Raw genomic sequence first — 22137 nt, 5'->3', positions numbered from 1 at the left:
CTCCTGTAGTTCCAGTCAGCGCTGAGTGGTAGGAGGAAACTGGATGTGGATCTACAGGCACTGCAGCAGGAGCATGAGGAGCTGCAGAACGAACTGAGAGGAGCCAACGACAAGATCAAGAAGGCCAACTGTGAGGTAGGACAATACTGGATTTTTGATCATTAGGATAATTGATTTTAATTGACTTGTCAATAGAACATAATTTATATATTTTTTTAAAATAAAAATGTATTTCTCCAAGTATCAACACAATACAAATGTACTGTATGTATGCCTGTCTTTGAGAACCAGTGGAATAGATATTGATGTCTCTCTGTCCCCTCTCTCCAGGGAGCACGTGTGTCAGAGGAGTTGAGGTTAGAGCAGGACCACACCCTGCACATGGAGCGGGTGAAGAAGGGTCTGGAGGCCCAGATAAAGGACATGGGCACCAGGCTGGATGAGGCTGAGCAGATGGCCCTCAAAGGAGGCAAGAAGATCATCCAGAAACTGGAGGGCAAGGTAAGCACACACACAAAACTCACATATGCACAAACACTGTTCCTAAACTTTGAAATGGCTGTTTCTGTCACATTGCCCAGTTTTTCAGGTTTACAGAGAAAGATGGGCATCAAAATGTATATTTTTCTAGACTGACCATGTGTCTGTCTCTAGGTGAAGGAGCTGGAGTTGGAGCTGGACTCGGAGCTGAAGCGTCACGCTGAGACAGTGAAGACGCTGCGTAAGAACGAGCGTCGTCTGAAGGAGCTGCTGTTCCAGTCCGAGGAGGACCAGAAGAACCAACACCGCATGCAGGAACTGGTGGAGAGACTCCAGAACAAGATGAAGGCCTACAAGAGACAAGTAGAGGAGACGGTAAGGCTCTTGTCTGTCTGTCTGTTTGCCTGTCTGTCCATCTGTCCATCCATCTGTTTCTCTCGCTCTCTCTCCCTCTTCCCCTCCTCTCGCTTTCTCTCTGTCAGTCTATCTCTGTTTCTCTCATTCCGTTCTCTAGACTCCATATTTTGCTTTACAACATGACTTGCACCTTTCCTAAAAGGAGGAGCAGGCCAACATGAACCTCGCTAAGTACAGGAAGACAGTACATGAGCTGGACGATGCTGAGGAAAGGGCAGACATCGCTGAGTCAGCCCTCACCAAGATCAGGACCAAGAACCGCGGCAGCTTCAGCAAGGGATACTCCTCTGTAAGTCCCATAACCTTACCACATGAACTTGAATTCAGGATAGTCAAATCATCATTAATGTTGTCTGTACTGAATCTGTGGGTCACATCTGTGCTTTAAATTTAAAGATCAAAAGATAAATTCTATGTATTGGGTTGAGTTGTTGTTAGTCAAGTAAGTAATCATAACGTTGATCTGATGTTTTGTCCTCTTGCGTGTTTCCAGGGTTACAGCACGCCGTACCCTGGGGGGATCGTGAGGTCACCCAGTTCCGTGGGGTCAGAGGGTAGATGTGAGAAGATCATCAACGACGACAATGACTCGGTCAGTTCCCTCATCCCAGCCTATCTCAACTCCCTGAAGAAACTCATGATAGACTAGCACCTAGGGAAGGAGTCAGTTGGATGTACCAAACATTCCAGTGGGAGCAAAGAAACATGTACTGTCTTACAGAATTATGATCTTAATTTGAGTCAGTTTGCTACAGCAGGAAAATAATCCTGCAGCAACAGGAAATGTGAATTATTATGTGGATTATAATTAATGGCCATTTCTGTAGGGGTTGATACATTTTTCGATAGGGCAAATCAAGTCTGACATTTTTAAGTGGAAATTACAAACTTTAGAAGCCTTTTTAAAACTCAAATAAATTACAAGTTTGCATTTCCTGCTGTGCAGGAAAATTCTCAGCAACAAACGAGTGTTCAAATTAAGATCCTATGTCTGTATGTGTCCAAACCAATTTCCCTACAGACATTTCAAAGCAATTCAGACATATGATTTCATCCATCCTAGGTATTTGTTTGTGATTCAGTTCATAATACTGATGATAACCAGTACCACTCTAATTAAACTACATTATGTTTATATTCTCCAGCTCAAATGATATGTAAAAAAAGATACAAGATAAAATTGATGCTTGGTTATAAAGCATTGATAGACATAGTTTAAAGATGGAAGTCAAAAGAAAGTTTGTGTTTACATTTTACTCTCATTCTACGTGCTCATCCAAAGAGTTTGACCAAGTAAAGTTATGCATCAGTAATGTGCATGACATTTTGCAACTAGGGGCAATATCCTAACCTGAAATCTGCATTTGTATCTCAAGTCTTCCATTGGCATCTGAGGTTATACCCGCTTGCATGTCGGGTAAGAATTTCGTTAACACTTTATTTGGATAGTCCATCTGTAGATGCTCTACAGACTATCAGTAACATTTCAACAAATGATCTTCTAACTCTAACCCTAAACTTAACCCTTATCCTAACCTTTACTCTAACCCTAACCTTAACCCTTATTCTAAACCTAACCGTAACCTTAGCAAGCAGTTGCTTGTCAACAGATAGTTCATTGATAGCATGACCATCTGTAGAGCATCTACAGATGGACTATCCAAATAAAGTGTTACCAGTATTTCGGACGTAAGATTTTAGGAAGATGCTATATCAAAGTTTACCTTTATATAATGTGCAGAAATATATATCACTGCCAAAAAAATGTAACATTACTTGTCCAAAGCATTTTATTGTTGAATGTGATTTTAAGAAATAAAACCTTTTTTCATTCCTTAGATGTCTTCTTGTACCCTCAAAATCATTTGCCAGAAACACAAACACCTACAAAAATCATCTGGTTATATTGTAAAATAAAAACTGCAGAAAGGAACTGCCAGAGATAGTTGTAACATAAAATGTATATCTATATATTTATCATATCAATGCAAAAACATTAATGCCAAACATTCAGCAGTTATGTCCATATGCAGGATCCTTGAAACGTTCAAGGTTCTTGTTGCACCAAACAAATAGTAATGGAACAGTCTGTACAACATGTATGCATCTGCATGGAACAGTAGTAACATGTACATAATACTTACAGGAGAGAAACAGGATAATGATATACTACACTGCTCAAAAAAATAAAGGGAACACTTAAACAACACAATGTAACTCCAAGTCAATCACACTTCTGTGAAATCAAACTGTCCACTTAGGAAGCAACACTGATTGACAATACATGTCACATGCTGTTGTGCAAATGGAATAGACAACAGGTGGAAATTATAGGCAATTAGCAAGACACCCCCAATAAAGGACTGGTTTTGCAGGTGGTGACCACAGACCACTTCTCAGTTCCTATGCTTCCTGGCTGATGTTTTGGTCACTTTTGAATGCTGGCGGTGCTTTCACTCTAGTGGTAGCATGAGACGGAGTCTACAACCCACACAAGTGGCTCAGGTAGTGCAGCTCATCCAGGATGGCACATCAATGCGAGCTGTGGCAAGAAGGTTTGCTGTGTCTGTCAGCGTAGTGTCCAGAGCATGGAGGCGCTACCAGGAGACAGGCCAGTACATCAGGAGACGTGGAGGAGGCCGTAGGAGGGCAACAACCCAGCAGCAGGACTGCTATCTCCGCCTTTGTGCAAGGAGGAGCAGGAGGAGCACTGCCAGAGCCCTGCAAAATGACCTCCAGCAGGCCACAAATGTGCATGTGTCTGCTCAAACGGTCAGAAACAGACTCCATGAGGGTGGTATGACGTCCACAGGTGGGGGTTGTGCTTACAGCCCAACACCATGCAGGACGTTTGGCATTTGCCAGAGAACACCAAGATTGGCAAATTCGCCACTGGCGCCCTGTGCTCTTCACAGATGAAAGCAGGTTCACACTGAGCACATGTGACAGACGTGACAGAGTCTGGAGACGCCGTGGAGAATGTTCTGCTGCCTGCAACATCCTCCAGCATAACCGGTTTGGCGGTGGGTCAGTCATGGTGTGGGGTGGCATTTCTTTGGGGGGCCGCACAGCCCTCCATGTGCTCGCCAGAGGTAGCCTGACTGCCATTAGGTACCGAGATGAGATCCTCAGACCCCTTGTGAGACCATATGCTGGTGCGGTTGGCCCTGGGTTCCTCCTAATGCAAGACAATGCTAGACCTCATGTGGCTGGAGTGTGTCAGCAGTTCCTGCAAGAGGAAGGCATTGATGCTATGGACTGGCCCGCCCGTTCCCCAGACCTGAATCCAATTGAGCACATCTGGGACATCATGTCTCGCTCCATCCACCAACGCCACGTTGCACCACAGACTGTCCAGGAGTTGGCGGATGCTTTAGTCCAGGTCTGGGAGGAGATCCCTCAGGAGACCATCCGCCACCTCATCAGGAGCATGCCCAGGCGTTGTAGGGAGGTCATACAGGCACGTGGAGGCCACGCACACTACTGAGCCTAATTTTGACTTGTTTTAAGGACATTACATCAAAGTTGGATCAGCCTGTAGTGTGGTTTTCCACTTTAATTTTGAGGGTGACTCCAAATCCAGACCTCCATGGGTTGATAAATTTGATTTCCATTGATAATTTCTGTGTGATTTTGTTGTCAGCACATTAATAAGATTATTTCATTCATTCAGATCTAGGATGTGTTATTTTAATGTTCCCTTAATTTTTTTGAGCAGTGTATAATTTCAACTTCAGTTGAGGATTTGTATCCAGTTAGCATGTCTCTGAAACAACGTTGTTGTAATTTTCATTTAGTATAAAAATAAGCATTGTGTAATATCAGTTTAATATATTATCTGCACCATCACTCCTGTGTAATGTATATATATATATAATCTGTTTCGCTGCAGATTCCACTATTTCACATTATTTTACATCCTTCATTCTCTAGAGGTTTTACTTCTACACCCCATTATCTTACATATAGTATATTAATTTTGTATTTACAAAAGCTAAAGCACATTCCCTTGTAACAGGATCCCAGTTGTTCTGCCCCCTTATAGACTATATTTAAAATGTTGATGAATTTCAACAGTACGAAAAACATCACAAAACATTGTAGATTTGTTAAATTTGTGTCAATCTCTCTTCAAAACGACCCATTTGAAATAGGTTTACAGAATCAATATTCACCTTAAAAACCTTTTGTTCACCTTTATAGTTTCAATTTAGTGGCGCAGATCAAATATAATCTATAAATTGGAATGCATTTGTGTACAGTTTATTACATAGAAGCAGCAGTAGGTGTTAAATTTCATCATTAAACTCTGCGTCAGTATTTCAGTTGGCCAACAATTTACAGAGTTTGTTTGGGATTTTTTTGAGGAAGAGGATAAAGCACACACAGCCTCAGTCCCACAGGCTTGTACTGTAGCCCATAGATTATGTACAGGTCAAAATAGCCATGCCGTTTGTACATGTTGGTAATACATCCCCCTCACCTGAGTTTGGCCCATATACACACCTGTCTTCCCTATAGTAGTCCTCTAGGTCTAGGGCATAATGAACACTGTCTGTCTACCATACATATAGAATCCTCAAGGGCATCAAGAATACTGTCTGGTGGTACACTGCTGTCATTCACTTTCTGAATCTCTTTAGTCCAATGAGTTGACAGTGTGAATCATGCCATTAAAGAGCATACCCACTGGTAGAAGACGACTGTATCTCTCAACAGTTACTTTTCTAAATCTTTAATCTTAAAACCTCTCTCTCTCACTCTCTCTCTCTCTCTCACTCTCTCACACTCTCACTCATTCCCTCCCTCTCTCCCTCTCCCTCCCTCCCCCCCCAGGTGTCTGTGAATCTGTGGAGTGACTTATCCTCATTTCTCAGGATGTCCATAATATCTCAAAGTTCACTTTAGTGAGGGGACTGAAGGTCTTGAAGCGCAGGGTAAAGATTTAGGCTTGTGGATCCACGTGTGTGACCCCTGGGAACCAGGTGTGTTATATCTCAATGTCCACAGGCCTGATGTCTCCTGTCTTATGCTCCTGGACCCAGAGCTCTCGGTCTTTAGCTGGGTCCACACTCTGTAACAGCTGATCCACCGGCTCCATCGTCTGCAGGGACAGGTGGAAAAACAGTCAATACCCTGTATGTTTGTGTGTGTGTGTGAAAAAAAACAAGGCATTTAGTGCCCTTTACTGGTACTACGAGGTAGTGCTTGACTTACACTCTGGTTAAACATGTCCGTCTCATGCCGCAAGGTGGTGTACTGACACAGATGCTGTCGTATCATCTCCACCCTCTCTACCTCCAGCCTCTCCAACTCCTGATGGACAGAACGGATTGAAGGGAACAGGGTTTTAGATTACATGATTCAGATTCATCCTTTCTGTAGTTAAAACCAAAGCCTCGATAGCCAGCCTCACTGTTTCTGAAGATGGCTGAAGTAGAAACAGACTAGCAGCCAGGCTACCAAAGCATTAAGTTACATACAGAGTCACTATAAATAAAAGGAGGAAATACAAAGGAGAATATGAACTACAGGAGAAGAGTCTTACCAGGCTTGTGGTCACCATCTCCTCAAACCATTTGGACTGGGACTGGTTGTAAAGGTCGACACAGCGCATCAGGTCATCTCCTGGTAGAGAAAAAAATTATGTTTAGACAAACTTATCTGTACTTTGGACACTGGCTAACACCTTTCTCATTTCTTGGTTTATGACATATGAAACGGTTGTTCAATAACCTCTCCAGCAGGGGGAGTCACAGTCCAAATATGAATTTACAGAAGAGAACGCCCCTCTTCCTTCTTCTCCTTGAACGTTAGCGCCAACAAAAAAAACAATAACTAAGGCTCACATTGCAAAACAACCTGCTATAAATTAATCTATATCTGATTTCAGTGTTATATAGTATTTTATTTGTAGTATTTTATTAGGGTCCCCATTAGCCCCTGACGCAGCAGCTACTCTTCCTAACATATAGATAATCAGATAATCTAATATGAATAATCTAATACACAGTGCAGTCTGATACATTCTAATTACAGTGTAATACATACTGACAAGAACATGTATGTAGCCTAACATATCCTACTCATAAAATAAAATCAGATAGAAATTACACTGATATGTGACTAACCCAAGACAGTGATTTTCAATCCCTTCCCTTCTCTCCCTGACAATCCCAACTTCTCTGTTTCATCATTTATTGCCTGAATATAGACACTGAGATTATCCTAAAATGCATGTTTAAACCTATTATCCTACACAGTGTTTAATTCCCTTAAGACTTAGTAATAGTATATATTTGTAGAGATACAGTACATTGTGTTTAATGAATTGCCTTTAGTCAGGGTAGAGAACAGATTTATGGGAGACTGGGACTGAGAATGTAGCCTTGCTAAAGGCGAAGCAGATGCATTGTGTTGTGTGTTGGCGCGCTCTCTGTCCTCTCTGCCTCCTTCACACGACTGTCATAGCTGGCACACACACTGTCATCATCATCACAAACAACTGCTGCTGTTTTTCACACAGATTACGTAAGCAAAGAGGAGGTGTGAGTGTGTGGCGTGTGGTGTGTGGTGTGTGAGTGCGTGCGTGCGTGGGTGAGTGGGTGTGCGAGTGTGTGCAAGTCTGCGAGTGTGTGTGTTTATCCACCCCTCACTGTGAGTATCTGGCGATCCATGACGTGAGTGAATGGTCCAGAGATGATGTCACACTGGAGGAGGTCGTCATCTGTTTACTCTCAACAGTTACTTTTCTAAATCTCTAACCTTAAAACTACATTTTGTCTACACTACACACATCCTCTCTCTCCCTCTCTCTCCTTCCCTCTCCCTCTTCCTCTCCTTCCCCCTCTCCCTCCCTCTCCTTCCCTCTTCCTCTCCTTCCCCCTCTCTCTCCCTCTCCTTCCCCCTCTCCTTCCCTCTACCTCCCTCCCTCCCTCCCTCCCTTTCTGTTCTCCATGTCGTTCCACAGACCCCCAGCTTCAGTGAAACTGCTGATAAACCAGTGACTCATACACAGTTAAATGTCTACTGTATAGATAGCACTGCAAAGCATGTGGTTTAATCTATCTCCATCTGATAGTCAAACAAGGAGGCACTTAAACGCACCTGAGGAATGAGATTAAGCCTCAAGACACCTTTCTGTTCCATTGCACATTTGCCAGCTTCAAGAGCTTTCTTATAGGAACTTTCCTTTTCTTCTTGTTAATTGCTATTTATGCTATTCTGCATGTGTACTCGGTCTCCACGGCAACATGCCATTGGACATAACACTGGCAGCACATTCATGATGACTGTTTGTATAAAGTTTAGAGTGTCTGTTTATCAAGTCATAAACAACTTTTTGTTTAAAGTTAGGTGTTAGCTAGCTACACCCTAGTCTCACTTGGTCAGATTTGTACTATAATAACCTGTCATCTGTACAGATAAAATACTCAGACACCCAGATGGGGACGGAATTAGTGACACCCCCATCAGTTATAACAAACATGTGAGCCTTTGACCCCACTGGCAAACCCCACAGTGACTGATGACCTTTGGATTGACCTTTGACCTGGACTCTGACCTGCTTGTGTGGATTTCCGCCGGGCCTTCTTGATGTCCTCCTCGATCTTGTTGCTTAGTTTGATCTCCAGCTGCTGGGTCTTCACCTCCAGGTCCTTCTGTCTGTCTGCTAGAGCCTTACGGGCCTAGAGAGATATATTTACATGTTATAAAAGCTGTTATAAGCTGTTATGAATGCATATAGCTGCTGGGTCTTCACCTCCAGGTCCTTCTGTCTGTCCGCTAGAGCCTTACAAGCCTAGAGATGTATTCAGATGTTATAAAGGCTGTCATAACATTGATATAAGCTGTTATGAACGCTTATAACAAAGTGAATGGGGACATACCGCAGGGTATTGCAGTAGGCCAAGGGTAGGCAACCCTGGTTCTGGAGTACCGCAGGCACTTCATGTTTTTGATTTAACCGACCTGGAAGACCAGGTGTGTTGAAATTAGCTCAGTTGGTCAATTAGCTCAGTTGGTCAGGTGTGGTGCCTTGTTGGAACAAAATCCTGCAGTACCTGCAGCACTCCAGGAACAGGGTTGCCTACCCTGCAGTAGGCTATTACTTTCTATTAGCCACTTGTGTGAAATGCATTATGAATGTCTAGATGACTGATGTGGAGGAGTTGACAGGTCTATGGTAGCTGAAGGGATCGGTCCAATCATTATTTATAGAAGCACAAAGAGGTAGTGTTTGTGTGTGCGTGTGTGTTTGTGTGTGTTGACAGGAAACGGTCCTCTACAGTCGTGGTCAAACGTTTTGAGAATGACACAAATACTAATTTTCACAAAGTCTGCTGCCTCAGTTTTGATGATGGCAATTTGCATATACTCCAGAATGTCATGAAGAGTGATCGATCAGATGAATTGCAATTAATTGCAAAGTCCCTATTTTCCATAAAAATGAACTTAATCCCAAAAAAACATTTCCACTGCATTTCAGCCCTGCCACAAAAGGACCAGCTGCCATCATGTCAGTGATTCTCTCGTTAACACAGGTGAGAGTGTTGACGAGGACAAGGCTGAAGATCACTCTGTCATGCTGATTGAGTTAGAAAACTGTGGTCCTCTGTAGCTCAGCTGGTAGAGCACGGCGCTTGTAACGCCAAGGTAGTGGGTTCGATCCCCGGGACCACCCATACGTAAAAATGTATGCACGCATGACTGTAAGTCGCTTTGGATAAAAGCGTCTGCTAAATGGCATATTATATTATAATAACAGACTGGAAGCTTTAAAAGGAGGGTGGTGCTTGAAATCATTGTTAATCCTCTGTTAACCATGGTTACCTGCGAGGAAACACGTGCCGTCATCATTGCTTTGCACAAAAAGGGCTTCAGAGGCAAGGCTATTGCTGCTAGTAAGATTGCACCTAAATCAACCATTTATCGGATCATCAAGAACTTCAAGGAGAGAGGTTCAATTGTTGTGAAGAAGGCGTCAGGGCGCCCAAGAAAGTCCAGCAAGCACCCGGACCAACTCCTAAAGTTGATTCAGCTGCGGGATCGGGGCACCACCAGTGTAGAGCTTGTATGTCAAGAAAGGCAGCAAAGAAGCCACTTCTCTCTAGGAAAAACATCAGGGACAGACTGATATTCTGCAAAAAGGTACAGGGATTGGACAGCTGAGGACTGGGGTAAAGTCATTTTCTCTGATGAATCCCCTTTCCAATTGTTTGGGGCATCCGGAAAACACCTTGTCCAGAGAAGACAAGGTGAGCGCTACCATCAGTCCTTTGTCATGCCAACAGTAAAGCATCTGGAGACCATTCATGTGTGGGGTTGCTTCTCAGCCAAGGCAGTGGACTCACTTACAACTTTGCCTAAGAACACAGTCATGAATAAAGAATGGTACCAACACATCCTCCGAGAGCAACTTCTCCCAACCATCCAAGAACAGTTTGGTGACGACCAATGCCTTTTCCAGCATGATGGAGCACCTTGCCTTAAGGCAAAAGTGATAACTAAGTGGATCGGGGAACAAATCAATGACATTTTGGGTCCATGGCCAGGAAACTCCCCAGACCTTAATCCCATTGAGAACTTGTGGTCGATCCTCAAAAGGCGGGTGGACAAACAAAAACCCTCAAATTCTGACAAACTCCAAGCATTGATTATGCAAGAATGGGCTGCTATCAGTCAGGATGTGGCCCAGAAGTTAATTGACAGCATGCCAGGGTGGATTGCAGAGGTTTTGAAAAAGAAGGGTCAACACTGCAAATATTGACTCTTTGCATAAACTTAATGTAATTGTCAATAAAAGCCGTTGACACTTATGGAATGCTTGTAATTATACTTCAGTATACCATACTAACATCTGACAAAAATATCTAAAAACACTGAAGCAGCAAACTTTGTGAAGACCAATACTTGTGTCATTCTCAAAACTTTTGACCACGACTGTATATACACCTGTTCTGAAAGGCCCCAGAGTCATTTGATGTTCGGCAAAAGCCATGTGGGAGACTCCCCAAACATATGGAAGAAGGTACTCTGGTCAGATGAGACTAAAATTGAGCTTTTTGGCCATCAAGGAAACCCAACACCTCTCATCACCCCAAGAACACCATCCCCACAGTGAAGCATGGTGGTGGCAGCATCAAGCTGTGAGGATGTTTTTCATCGGCAGAGACTGGGAAACTGGTCAGAATTGAAGGAATGATGGCTTGCGCTAAATACAGGGAAATCCTTGATGGAAACCTGTTTCAGTCTTCCAGAGATTTGAGACTGGGACGGAGGTTCACCTTCCAGCAGAACAATAACCCTAAGCATACTGCTAAAGCAACACTTGAGTGGTTTAAGGGGGAACATTTAAATGTCTTGGAATGGCCTAGTCAAAGCCCAGACCTCAATCCAATTGAGAATCTGTGGTACGACTTAAAGATTGCTGTACACCAGTGGAACCCATCCAACTTGAAGGAGCTGGAGCAGTTTTGCCTTGAAGAATGGGCAAAAATCCCAGTGGCTAGATGTGCCAAGCTTATAGAGACATACCTCAAGAGACTTGCAGCTGCAAAAGGTGGCTCTACAAAGTATTGACTTTGGGGGGGTGAATAGTTATGCATGCTCAAGTTTTTCGTTTTTTGTCTTATTTCTTGTTTGTTTCACAATTTTTTTTTATTTTGCATCTTCAAAGTGGTAGGCATGTTGTGTAAATCAAATGATACAAACCCCCCAAAAATGTTAATCACGTGAGAAGATTCCTGAAATTCTACAGCTGCAAAGTGCAAGGACGGTTATTATTGCGTCAACTTTTGTATCACTAATGTAAGTCGCTCTGGATAAGACCGTCTGCTAAATGACTAAAATGTAAACAATGTAAATGTATCTTTTTGTGTGTGTATTTGTGTGTGTGTGTGTGTGTGTGCCTGCATGTGTATGTGTTTGTTGCGTCTCGTTGCGTCAGGATGTGTACCTTCTCCACGGCTGTGTGTCGTCCGACCAGATGTTTTCGTAGTTCTGCGATGTGATGGTCGAACCGCTTCATGTCCTTCTTAAAGTTATCTCTGAACGTCAACAGAGGCTTCTCCACCTCACTCTGGAGCTGAAAGAGTTCAATAACAACAGTTTAAATGCAGACCTCATTGGAGACAACTGTTTGGAAGGCCTATAACATTACCTGGGTTTTTTCCTGTTTAAGTCATGTGGTTAGCAAAAACAGCTGGCCATGGCCTTTCCTATAATAATGATGTATTGAGTTGACAGCTGTGTTGTTTTTGTCTTGTTTTTTATGCCTGTACCTCATATCCATAGTGGCTAAGGGACAGCTATTTACAAAAGCCCTTTTTACCCTTTTTACCCATAAAACTTGTTTATCTGACAGAGCTGTCAACGATTTATAGTCACAAATGTGTCTCCTCTCTAAAATATAAAAGTAGGTCAATGTAGAGTTTGATTTGTGAGCTGCTTTGATTCTACTGAAGAGTATCTGCTTAGGACCAGGATATTATTTACTGTTGGGAGACAGATAGACTCCTACCCATAAACAGTTTATAGAAATGATATGGGCAAATCATTAAATGCACAATGCAAGAGGAAACATGATTAAATTACTCCAGAAACCTAGTTGAAATGGATTGAATAGGACACCGATTTAAGGGTAATAAATAGCTATTGAAGAGATAGAGGTGCATGTAGAATGTATTCAAATGTATTCATTTTCTCTCCCCCCTTTCCTAGATAATACTCTCTGCTCAGTCTCTCACTCCCAATACTCATTCTCCCCCCTAAACCTCAAGCTGTACTGAATACAGCACATCTGTTTGTCTGTCTGTCTCCAGAGAATCGAAACGCTGACGTTGTTTCCTCCACTCAGTCCAGCTGCGCGCTCTCTCTCTCTCTCTCTCTCTCTCTCTCTCTCTCTCTCTCTCTCTCTCTCTCTCTCTCTCTCTCTCTCTCTCTCTCTCTCTCTCTCTCTCTCTCTCTCTCTCTCTCTCTCTCTCTCTCTCTCTCTCTCTCTCTCTCTCTCTCTCTCTCTCTCTCTCTCTCTCTCTCTCTCTCTCTCTCTCTCTCTCTCTCTCTCTCTCTCTCTCTCTCTCTCTCTCTCTCTCTCTCTCTCTCTCTCTCTCTCTCTCTCTCTCTCTCTCTCTCTCTCTCTCTCTCTCTCTCTCTCTCTCTCTCTCTCTCTCTCTCTCTCTCTCTCTCTCTCTCTCTCTCTCTCGCTCTCTCTCTCTCTCTCTCTCTCTCTCTCTCGACAAACCAATCATACATGTATAATTCGCAGCATAGGGCCAGAGAGTAAATAGGCCTCAATTAAGTCTTACAAAACCATGGTACACAATATTAAATACACTGTACAGTGAATTGAGGTCATGTCAAGACACTCAGTGAAAGACTAACATTTAAAATGTTCTCCTATACCTTAAATCAGGATCAACACAATAGATTTAATGGAATATAATTATTTGAGTAAAGTATACAGTCAAGTGTGTTACCTTAGAGGAGAACTTGAGGTGAACCTCAGCCTCTTCAGCCAAACTCTTCTTCAACTGAGCCCAGGCTTCCCCTAGAGTACTGAGGAGAGAGATAACGTTTTAGACCACAGAGAAACCACACTATCACTATATGACACCACAGAGTACTAGGAGACAGATAGAGAGAAGGGGGGGGGGGGGGTATAGTAGAAAGAAGGGTAGGAGTGAGAGGACCACATCCTGTAGGAGTTAAGTACCACTCACATCAAGAGCTAAGACCACACAGGCTTTACACAGAGAGAGAGAGAGAGAGAGAGAGAGAGAGAGAGAGAGAGAGAGAGAGAGAGAGAGAGAGAGAGAGAGAGAGAGAGAGAGAGAGAGAGAGAGAGAGAGAGAGAGAGAGAGAGAGAGAGAGAGAGAGAGAGAGAGAGAGAGAGAGAGAGAGAGAGAGAGAGAGAGAGAAAGGAAGGAGTAAGAGAGATAATGAAAGCGGGAGAGGGAATGAAAAGATGAGAAGTGTCAGGGTGGATCCTGCCAAACAGAGAGAGAGAGATGAGGTTCAACTGAAGGTCCAGTGTAAAAGTTCATAGGCAGTATATAACCCAGCAGGCAGTCCATCTCACAGCTGTGCCTGGTCCTCGGCAAGTTTACTGTCTGGTTAGGATGTATAGACTGAGGATATGAGATAAAGCTAAACCCTTCCTTACATTCTGCAAGTGAACTGTTTAATCTCTGTACCATAGTGCAGTGTGGGAAAATGTATAATATATCTTTAATTAATGTTCACAAATTAATGCTTTGTCAATTTATATCTAATCAATCATACCTACAGAAAATAATGACAAAGGTGAGTGAACACCAACATTAACACTGATCATAGCAGAGGGAACCATATGTTGTTAAAAAGTCTTCATATCCTAGCAGAAATTTGCGGAAAATTCAAAGCCATGGTACATCAGTGAGTGAGACGCCAGGCTAGCCTTGAGTACTATGCAACCTCTTGTCCTCTGAACATAAATCTTGAGTCCTTCATTCCAAATATTAGCAGAATATTTATCCAAGGGCCATAAAGTGAGCCAGCAGCAGACTCATACAGCCACGAGGCACTGCAGGCTCTGGGTCTGTAGCTGGGGAGGAGAGGGGCTGAGGGTCTTTAGCCTCTTTACCACTAACCAGGTCACATCAAAGCACCGCTCTGAATGGAAGACGTGTGGAATTCTCTCTGACTGACACCCATGCAGGCTACATTCCTACAACATCGGGGTGCTGCTCTCTGCCTGCTCTCAGCTCTGCCATCTCCACTTTAATATACTAAATTCAGCTACCTTCAGAGCCATCGGAGAAGAGATACAGTGAGGGAAAAAAGTATTTGATCACCTGATGATTTTGTACGTTTGCCCACTGACAAAGAAATGATCCGTCTATAATTTTAATGGTAGGTTTATTTGAACAGTGAGAGACAGAATAAAAAATCCAGAAAAACGCATGTCAAAAATGTTATAAATTGATTTGCATTTTAATTAGGGAAATAAGTATTTGACCCCCTCTCAATCAACAGGTAACGAGCTGAGATTAGGAGCACACTCTTAAAGGGAGTGCTCCTAATCTCAGCTTGTTACCTGTATAAAAGGCACCTGTCCACAGAAGCAAGCAATCAATCAGATTCCAAACTCTCCACCATGGCCAAGACCAAAGAGCTCTCCAAGGATGTCAGGGACAAGATTGTAGACCTACACAAGGCTGGAATGGGCTACAAGACCATCGTCAAGCAGCTTGGTGAGAAGGTGACAACAGTAGGTGCGATTATTTGCAAATGGAAGAAACACCAAAGAATTGTCAATCTCCCTCGGCCTGGGGCTCCATGCAAGATCTCACCTCGTGGAGTTGCAATGATCATGAAAACGGTGAGGAATCAGCCCAGAACTACACGGGAGGATCTTGTCAATGATCTCAAGGCAGCTGGGACCATAGTCACCAAGAAAACAATTGGTAACACACTACACCATGAAGGTGTTCAAGAAAGCACATATACATGCCCGTCTGAAGTTTGCCAATGAACATCTGAATGATTCAGAGGAGAACTGGGTGAAAGTGTTGTGGTTAGATGAGACCAAAATGGAGCTCTTTGGCATCAACTCAACTCGCCGTGTTTGGAGGAGGAGGAATGCTGCCTATGACCCCAAGAACACCATCCCCACCGTCAAACATGGAGGTGGAAACATTATGCTTTGGGGGGTGTTTTTCTGCTAAGGGGACAGGACAACTTCACCGCATCAAAGGGACGATGGACGGGGCCTTGTACCGTCAAATCTTGGGTGAGAACCTCCTTCCCTCAGCCTGGGCATTGAAAATGGGTCGTGGATGGGTATTCCAGCATGACAATGACCCAAAACACACGGCCAAGGCAACAAAGGAGTGGCTCAAGAAGAAGCACATTAAGGTCCTGGAGTGGCCTAGCCAGTCTCCAGACCTTAATCCCATAGAAAATCTGTGGAGGGAGCTGAAGTTTCGAGATGCCAAACGTCAGCCTCGAAACCTTAATGACTTGGAGAAAATCTGCAAAGAGGAGTGGGACAAAATCCCTCCTGAGATGTGTGCAAACCTGGTGGCCAACTACAAGAAACGTCTGACCTCTGTGATTGGCAACAAGGGTTTTTCCACCAAGTACTAAGTCATGTTTTGCAGAGGGGTCAAATACTTATTTCCCTCATTAAAATGCAAATCAATTTATAACATTTTTGACATGCGCTTTTCTGGATTTTTTTGTTGTTATTCTGTCTCTCACTGTTCAAATAAACCTACCATTAAAATTATAGACTGATCATTTCTTTGTCAATGGGCAAACGTACAAAATCAGCAGGGGATCAAATACTTTTTTCCCTCACTGTAGAAGATAGATAAAAAAGAGACAAGATGGATAAGAACAGATACACACAAACAAATAGCTAAAAAGGTATTTTTACTTTATGTATGCAACTTTTATCTGATCAAGAAGTCCCACTGAGATTAATAATTTATTTTGCAAGAGAGACCTGTCCAAGATGGTTTCTCTACTGGTAGGTTATAGTGTTGTAGGCTACTAAAAGTACCCAATGGCACCGATCCAAAACGTATTCACAGTTGGTTCCTCATACTCATATCCTCAAGACAGCTGCTAAAAGCATTCATACCCCAGAGAGCATTTGCCAACTACAGTTTTGTGAAACAAATCGACCAGTGTCCACTCCTTTCCAGCCCACTGTAAATACAGCCCATGATTGGTAGCGAATCTAGCGATAAAAACTAGTCACATGCTCTGGGGGCTGCATTACGGCCAGACAAATGGTAAATTCAGGAATAAACAGGCAGTATTTCTGGGCTCGGATGCAGGCATGGCAGGAGCCTAACAACAAAACAGTGATTGTTCAGGCAGCCAGGCTGACAACAGAGCAGGGTAGAGAGAGAGGAGATAATAACAGTATTGTGTTGCTCTCTCTGGATGTGGTGGGTGTGAGTGGATGGAACTCACTGGCATCGTCTAGATTCTAGAATCTATATGAAACAATTCCACCCAACCCTGCTATTCTATCACAATAACACTGGTGCAGTACAGTAGTGGAGAGAGGTCAACTCATACAGAGTTGTATAAAACGCAGAGAAGGGGTTTTAGTAGTCCAGCATCATATGTCTAATGCAGGAAAGAGCCGTACCATCTTTGTTTCAGTGTTGACTGTAGGGCAGTATCATAAACATCAATATATCAAGCATCTCATAAGCTGGTGCAGCAGTAGCATGAGAAACCTCCTCTCTCTTCTCTGCCTCCATTCTCACCCCCTCCTAGAGCCTTAAAGACCAATATCTGGTACAGGTATATGGTAGAGGTCAGTCTCATAACACAGTGTGTGTTTAGAGTGCATGTAATGTAGTTAAGTCTGGTACAGTGGCCAGACTCATTATGTCTGTGTAGTAAATGTGCTATGCAGCCGTTCTTTTACAGCCTTCCCTCCCTTTCAGCCTAGCCCAGGACCCTCACCATACAGCCTGCCATTCCCCCCAGGAACCCATTTACCAGGGGAGTACCAGACAAAGAGCTGCTCACAGCGTGAGTTTTCCCTGTGGTGCCAGACTGAAGAGGGTTCCCCCTTTTCACTCTCTTTCTTTCTCTTCCTCTCTCTCCTTCACTGTGTGCGGTCCCCCCATCTCTGTCTCTTTATCAATCCCCCATCTATCTATCCCTCCCTCCCTCCTCTCATATGTAATGGTTTAAAGGCACAGTCTGACGGGGTCTGGAGGGTCTGGATCAAAGGAAGTTGTAGGGATTTACAGGACGACCACACTTCCTGTTTCACAGCTTCTACTGACTGGCTGGGCCTCCATGCAGTCTCACCAGTTTCAGGCTCACCAGTGAGTCTGGGCTGATATGGTCCCATACCACCCTAATGGGAGAGGAACCATGGTACCCTGCTGTCCAGTCCAACAATAAACATAGTGTTCCTGCTCTTAGCTATATGATTGTTTTATCAGAAAGTCTCCACCATCTTAGTCTAAACTGTACAACCATCAAATCCTTTCATATCTACAAGAGTTGGCTAGGAATTGTCTAGTAGTTAGCTAGGAGTTGGCAAATAATTTGCATAATCTCTGAAATGTTTTTGGACATGGAATCTTTAAAATTGTTGACGCAGAGAGATTTTCTTGTATTGTGCCATATCTTCCGAGCAGAGTGTGTGAGTGAGGCGACAGACCACAACTATTCCAGCTGTGACACATACACTGAGTATACCAAACATTATGAACACCTTCCTAATATTCAGTGGTGTAAATTGCTTAAGTAAAAATACTTTAACGTACTACTTAAGTAGTTATTTGGGGTATCTGTACTTTACTGTACTATTTGTATTTTTGACAAGTTTTACTTTACTACATTCCTAAAGAAAATAATGTACTTTTTACTCCATACATTTTCCCTGACACCCAAAAGTACTCGTTATATTTTGTATGCTTAGCAGGACAGAAAATGGTCCAATTCACATACTTATCAAGAGAACATCTCTGGTCGGCAGGTAACTTAGTGGTTAAGAGCGTTGTGCCAGTAACCGAAAGGTCACTGGTTCTAAACCCCGAGCCGACTAGGTGAAAATCTGTCGATGTGCCCTTGAGCAAGGCACTTAACCCTAATTGCTCCTGTAAGTCGCTCTGGATAAGAGCGTCTGCTAAATGACTAAAATGTAAATGTAATGTATGTCATCCCTACTGCCTATGATCTGGCGGACTCACTAAACACAAATGCTTCGTTTGTAAATTATGTCTGAGTGTTGGCTATCCGTACATTTTCAAAACAAGAAAATCTGGTTTGCTTAATATAAGGAATTTTAAGTTATTCATACTTTTACTTTTGATACGTAAGTATATTTTAACAATTACATTTACTTTTGATACTTAATTATATTTAAAACCAAATACTTTTAGACTTTTACTCAAGTAGTATTTTACTGGGTGACTTTCACTATTACATTAGTCATTTTCTATTAAGGTATCTTTACTTTTACTCAAGTATGACAATTGGGTACTTTTTCCACCACTGCTAATATTGAGTTGCAACCCCCCTTTTGCACTCAGAACAGCCTCAATTCGTCAGGGCATGGACTCTACAAGGTGTCAAAAGCGTTCCATAGGGATGCTGGCCCATGTTGACTCCAATGCTTCCCACAGTTGTGTCAAGTTGGCTGGATGTCCTTTAGGAGGTGGAGCATTCTTGATACACACGGGAAACTGTTGAGTGTGAAAAACGGTCAAAGGCACTTAAATCTTATGTCTTGCCCATTCACCCTCTTAATAGCACACATACACAATCCATGTCTCAATTGTCTCAAGGCTTAAAAATCCTTCATTAACTTGTCTCCTCCCCTTCATCTACAGCTTTCAACCTGGATTCACCTGGTCAGCCTATGTCATGGAAAGAGCAGGTGTTCTTAATGTTTTGTATACTCAGTGTACATGTAGGTTCCTCTTTATCAAGGAACCACCACAGGAAGTGATGCCACTGCTTACTCACCCTTCTTCCTGTTCCGCAAGGGGAATCTGTGACAGCTTGGAGAGGCTCTTGGCATATTCCTCCTCTATCTTTATTCTGAAAGAGGGATGGTGAAAAGTTGCTTGTTACCACATAATTGCAACACTTCCTGTTTTGCGCAAAAGGGAAAAGTGCACGTCTGTGCAAAAAAAAGGAAATGTATTTCAAGAAATCATATCTTCCACTGCATGGTTTTCATGGCAACACATTGTGTCAAACATGAAAATGCTGAGTTGTGAAACATTGGTCTGACCAGGATTGTTGACAAATCAGCTGAGATAATGAAATGGGATTTTGTAGTTACCTTTCTCGTATAAACTCTGCCATCTCTTTCTGCATCTGTTTCCCCTTCAGCTGTTTCTGCAGCAAGACCTCAAACCCTGAGATAGAGCTTGTCCCCTGAGAGTCCTTCTTATCCTCCTACACAACAACAACAACAACATAAATACACACTACTGTACAACAACATCTAGTGTAACATACTGTAAATCAACAAACAATCCACAAATAATATGACCATTATTGTAAAATAAATTCACTGATGGGTTGTATTGTATTGTGTTGTGTGTTGTATTGTACAGTACAGTATAGTATAGTATTGTATTGTACTGTATTGCATAGTATGCATTCATTCATACAGTTATTAATTGTATTGTATTGCTGGGAAAATACCAGGCCATATTTACTGCAGATCCATTCTACAGCACCACAGCCAATGTTATAGAAAGTCTACATTTCACACACCGCGGGGAGTACTAAATACTTGGCAACCTGTTTAAATCTGATCCTCTGTGTCTCAGTGAAAACTGTCACTCTCAGTGTATGGTATCCACTCTTTCTTTACGAGCGTCTTCCGGTGTTGTCACCTCAAAGTGTAATGTTAGCCCAGTCTGACAGTTAGCGTTAAAACCTGAGAACACACCTGGTGGTGATTACGTTTCAGCCGTGGGAGAAATGAAAACAGAGCCAAACAGATGCATTGAGCATGGTCTCTCTCACTACGTCATGTTTTATTCTACTACATCTCTGTAGCCTTACGCTGCCGAAGCTGTAAAGTGTCCTGTTTCTAAGTGTGCATCGCACGGCAGTCTATATGGAAGAGCTGTGGACTGCAGTCTAAGGCAAGGCAGCACAACTCCAGTCCTTGAAGGCTGCAGTGTCTGAATGTTTTTTTAATTTGTTATTATTCTTGCCCGGACAGTTAGGGCAGTAATGTATTGATTATTCATACCAAGGGGACATGAAAACCAGCAGAACTGTGGTCCTCAAGGACTATGTAGTGTAGTATAGTGTAGTGCTGTGTATTGTTGAGTAGTGTAATGTAGTGTTGTGTATCGCAGTGTAGTGTTGTGTAGTGTTGTGTACCGCAGTGTAGTGTAGTGTAGTGTTGTGTAGTGTTGCGTAGTGTTGTGTACCGCAGTGTAGTGTAGTGTAGTGCAGTGTAGTGTAGTGTAGTGTAGTGCAGGGTTGTGTAGTGTAGTGTAATGTAGTGTTGTGTTGTGTATTGCAGTGTAGTTTTGTGTAGAGTAGTGCAGTGCAGTGAAGTGTTGTGTAGTGTTGTATAGTGTAGAGTAGTGTTGTGTAGTGTGGGATCGCAGTGTAGTGTTGTGTAGTGTTGTGTATCGCAGTGTAGTGTTGTGTCGTGTCGTGTTGTGTTGTGTAGTGTTGTGTAGTGTAATATAGTGTTGTGTATCGCAGTGTAGTGTTGTGTAGTGCAGTGCAGTGTTGTGTAGTGTAGTGTAATATAGTGTTGTGTACCGCAGTGTAATGTAGTGTAGTGTTGTGTACCGCAGTGTAGTGTTGTGTTGTGTAGTGCAGTGTTGTGTAGTCTAGTGTAATGTAGTGCTGTGTATTGCAGTGTAGTGTTGTGTAGCGTAGTGTAATGTATCGCAGTGTAGTGTTGTGTCTCGCAGTGTAGTGTTGTGTAGTGTTGTGTAGTGTAGTGCAGTGCAGTGTTGTGTAGTGTAGTGCAGTGTTGAATAGTGTAGAGTAGAGTAGTGTTGTGTAGTGTTGTGTATCGCAGTGTAGTGTAGTGTAGTGCAGTGTTGTGTTGTGTTGTGTAGTGTTGTGTATCGCAGTGTAGTGTTTTGTAGTGTTGTGTAGTGCAGTGTAGTGTAGTGTAGTGCAGTGTTGTGTTGTGTATCGCAGTGTAGTGTTTTGTAGTGTTGTGTAGTGCAGTGTTGTGTAGTGTAGTGTAGTGTAGTGTTGTGTAGTGTACTGTAGAGTAGTGTTGTGTAGTGCAGTGTTGTGTAGTGTAGTGTAATGTAGTGTTGTGTATCGCACTTTCGCCTGCTTCATTTTAAATCAGGATTACACCTCAACATGAGTGATAAGGGCACCATCTCAACAAAAGAGGGAGCAGAGAAGAGGGGACGTGGAAGACCAAGGAAACAGCCACCGGTGAAAAGTGCTTCTGATGAGCCCAGTGGGTCCCCTACCCCAAAGAGGCCCAGGGGAAGGCCAAAAGGCAGCAAGAACAAGGGCAAGAAGACACCAGCAGCCTCAACTGCAGGGATGAAACGCAGGGGAAGACCTAAGAAGGAGGAAAAGGAGGAACAGGCAGCCAAGGAATCATCATCTGAAGAAGGAGAGGAGGAGGAGGAAGACCAGTAAACGTGCTACCTCACTCAACATACTGACTTCCTGTCAACCAGAGCTGGTCTGAATCTCCAATACTGGTGCCACCCCAACCCCTGTTCTACTGTTCACTTTCTTGCCTTCTAGCCAAAGGAG

General features: G+C 43.0%; 3 protein-coding genes across 4 annotated transcripts in view; 2 read left to right on the top strand and 1 right to left on the bottom strand.

Annotated features, from left to right (window-relative positions):
- LOC311100564 (myosin heavy chain, skeletal muscle) overlaps positions 1-5736 on the top strand; it is a gene marked incomplete at its 5' end in the record, with an annotated part of 21675 nt that extends 15939 nt beyond the window's left edge. The window contains 5 exons of the mRNA XM_084141467.1: positions 10-135; positions 331-501; positions 655-855; positions 1040-1186; positions 1391-5736. Coding sequence (XP_083997593.1) covers positions 10-135; positions 331-501; positions 655-855; positions 1040-1186; positions 1391-1546 — 801 coding nt within the window. The 3' untranslated portion in view covers positions 1547-5736. The remainder of the gene's footprint in view (positions 1-9; positions 136-330; positions 502-654; positions 856-1039; positions 1187-1390) is intronic.
- gas7b (growth arrest-specific 7b) overlaps positions 5736-22137 on the bottom strand; it is a 51463-nt gene continuing 35061 nt past the window's right edge. For both annotated transcript variants that reach the window (XM_084142276.1, XM_084142277.1), the window contains exons 7-14: positions 19709-19824; positions 19387-19461; positions 13374-13452; positions 11855-11983; positions 8462-8585; positions 6446-6525; positions 6115-6213; positions 5736-6001 (exon numbers count right to left, since the gene is read on the bottom strand). In XM_084142276.1, coding sequence (XP_083998402.1) covers positions 5888-6001; positions 6115-6213; positions 6446-6525; positions 8462-8585; positions 11855-11983; positions 13374-13452; positions 19387-19461; positions 19709-19824 — 816 coding nt within the window. In that variant the 3' untranslated portion in view covers positions 5736-5887. The remainder of the gene's footprint in view (positions 6002-6114; positions 6214-6445; positions 6526-8461; positions 8586-11854; positions 11984-13373; positions 13453-19386; positions 19462-19708; positions 19825-22137) is intronic.
- LOC311100617 (high mobility group protein HMG-I/HMG-Y-like) overlaps positions 21727-22137 on the top strand; it is a gene marked incomplete at its 5' end in the record, with an annotated part of 514 nt that continues 103 nt past the window's right edge. Inside the window, one exon of the mRNA XM_084141544.1 lies at positions 21727-22137. This exon is cut by the window's right edge and continues 103 nt beyond it. Coding sequence (XP_083997670.1) covers positions 21727-22017 — 291 coding nt within the window. The 3' untranslated portion in view covers positions 22018-22137.

This window comes from Coregonus lavaretus, assembly GCF_964263955.1.
Source record: "Coregonus lavaretus genome assembly, chromosome: 25".
Taxonomy (NCBI): domain Eukaryota; kingdom Metazoa; phylum Chordata; class Actinopteri; order Salmoniformes; family Salmonidae; genus Coregonus; species Coregonus lavaretus.
Note: the sequence above shows the minus strand (reverse complement) of the source record. Positions and strands in the feature narration are given on the sequence as shown.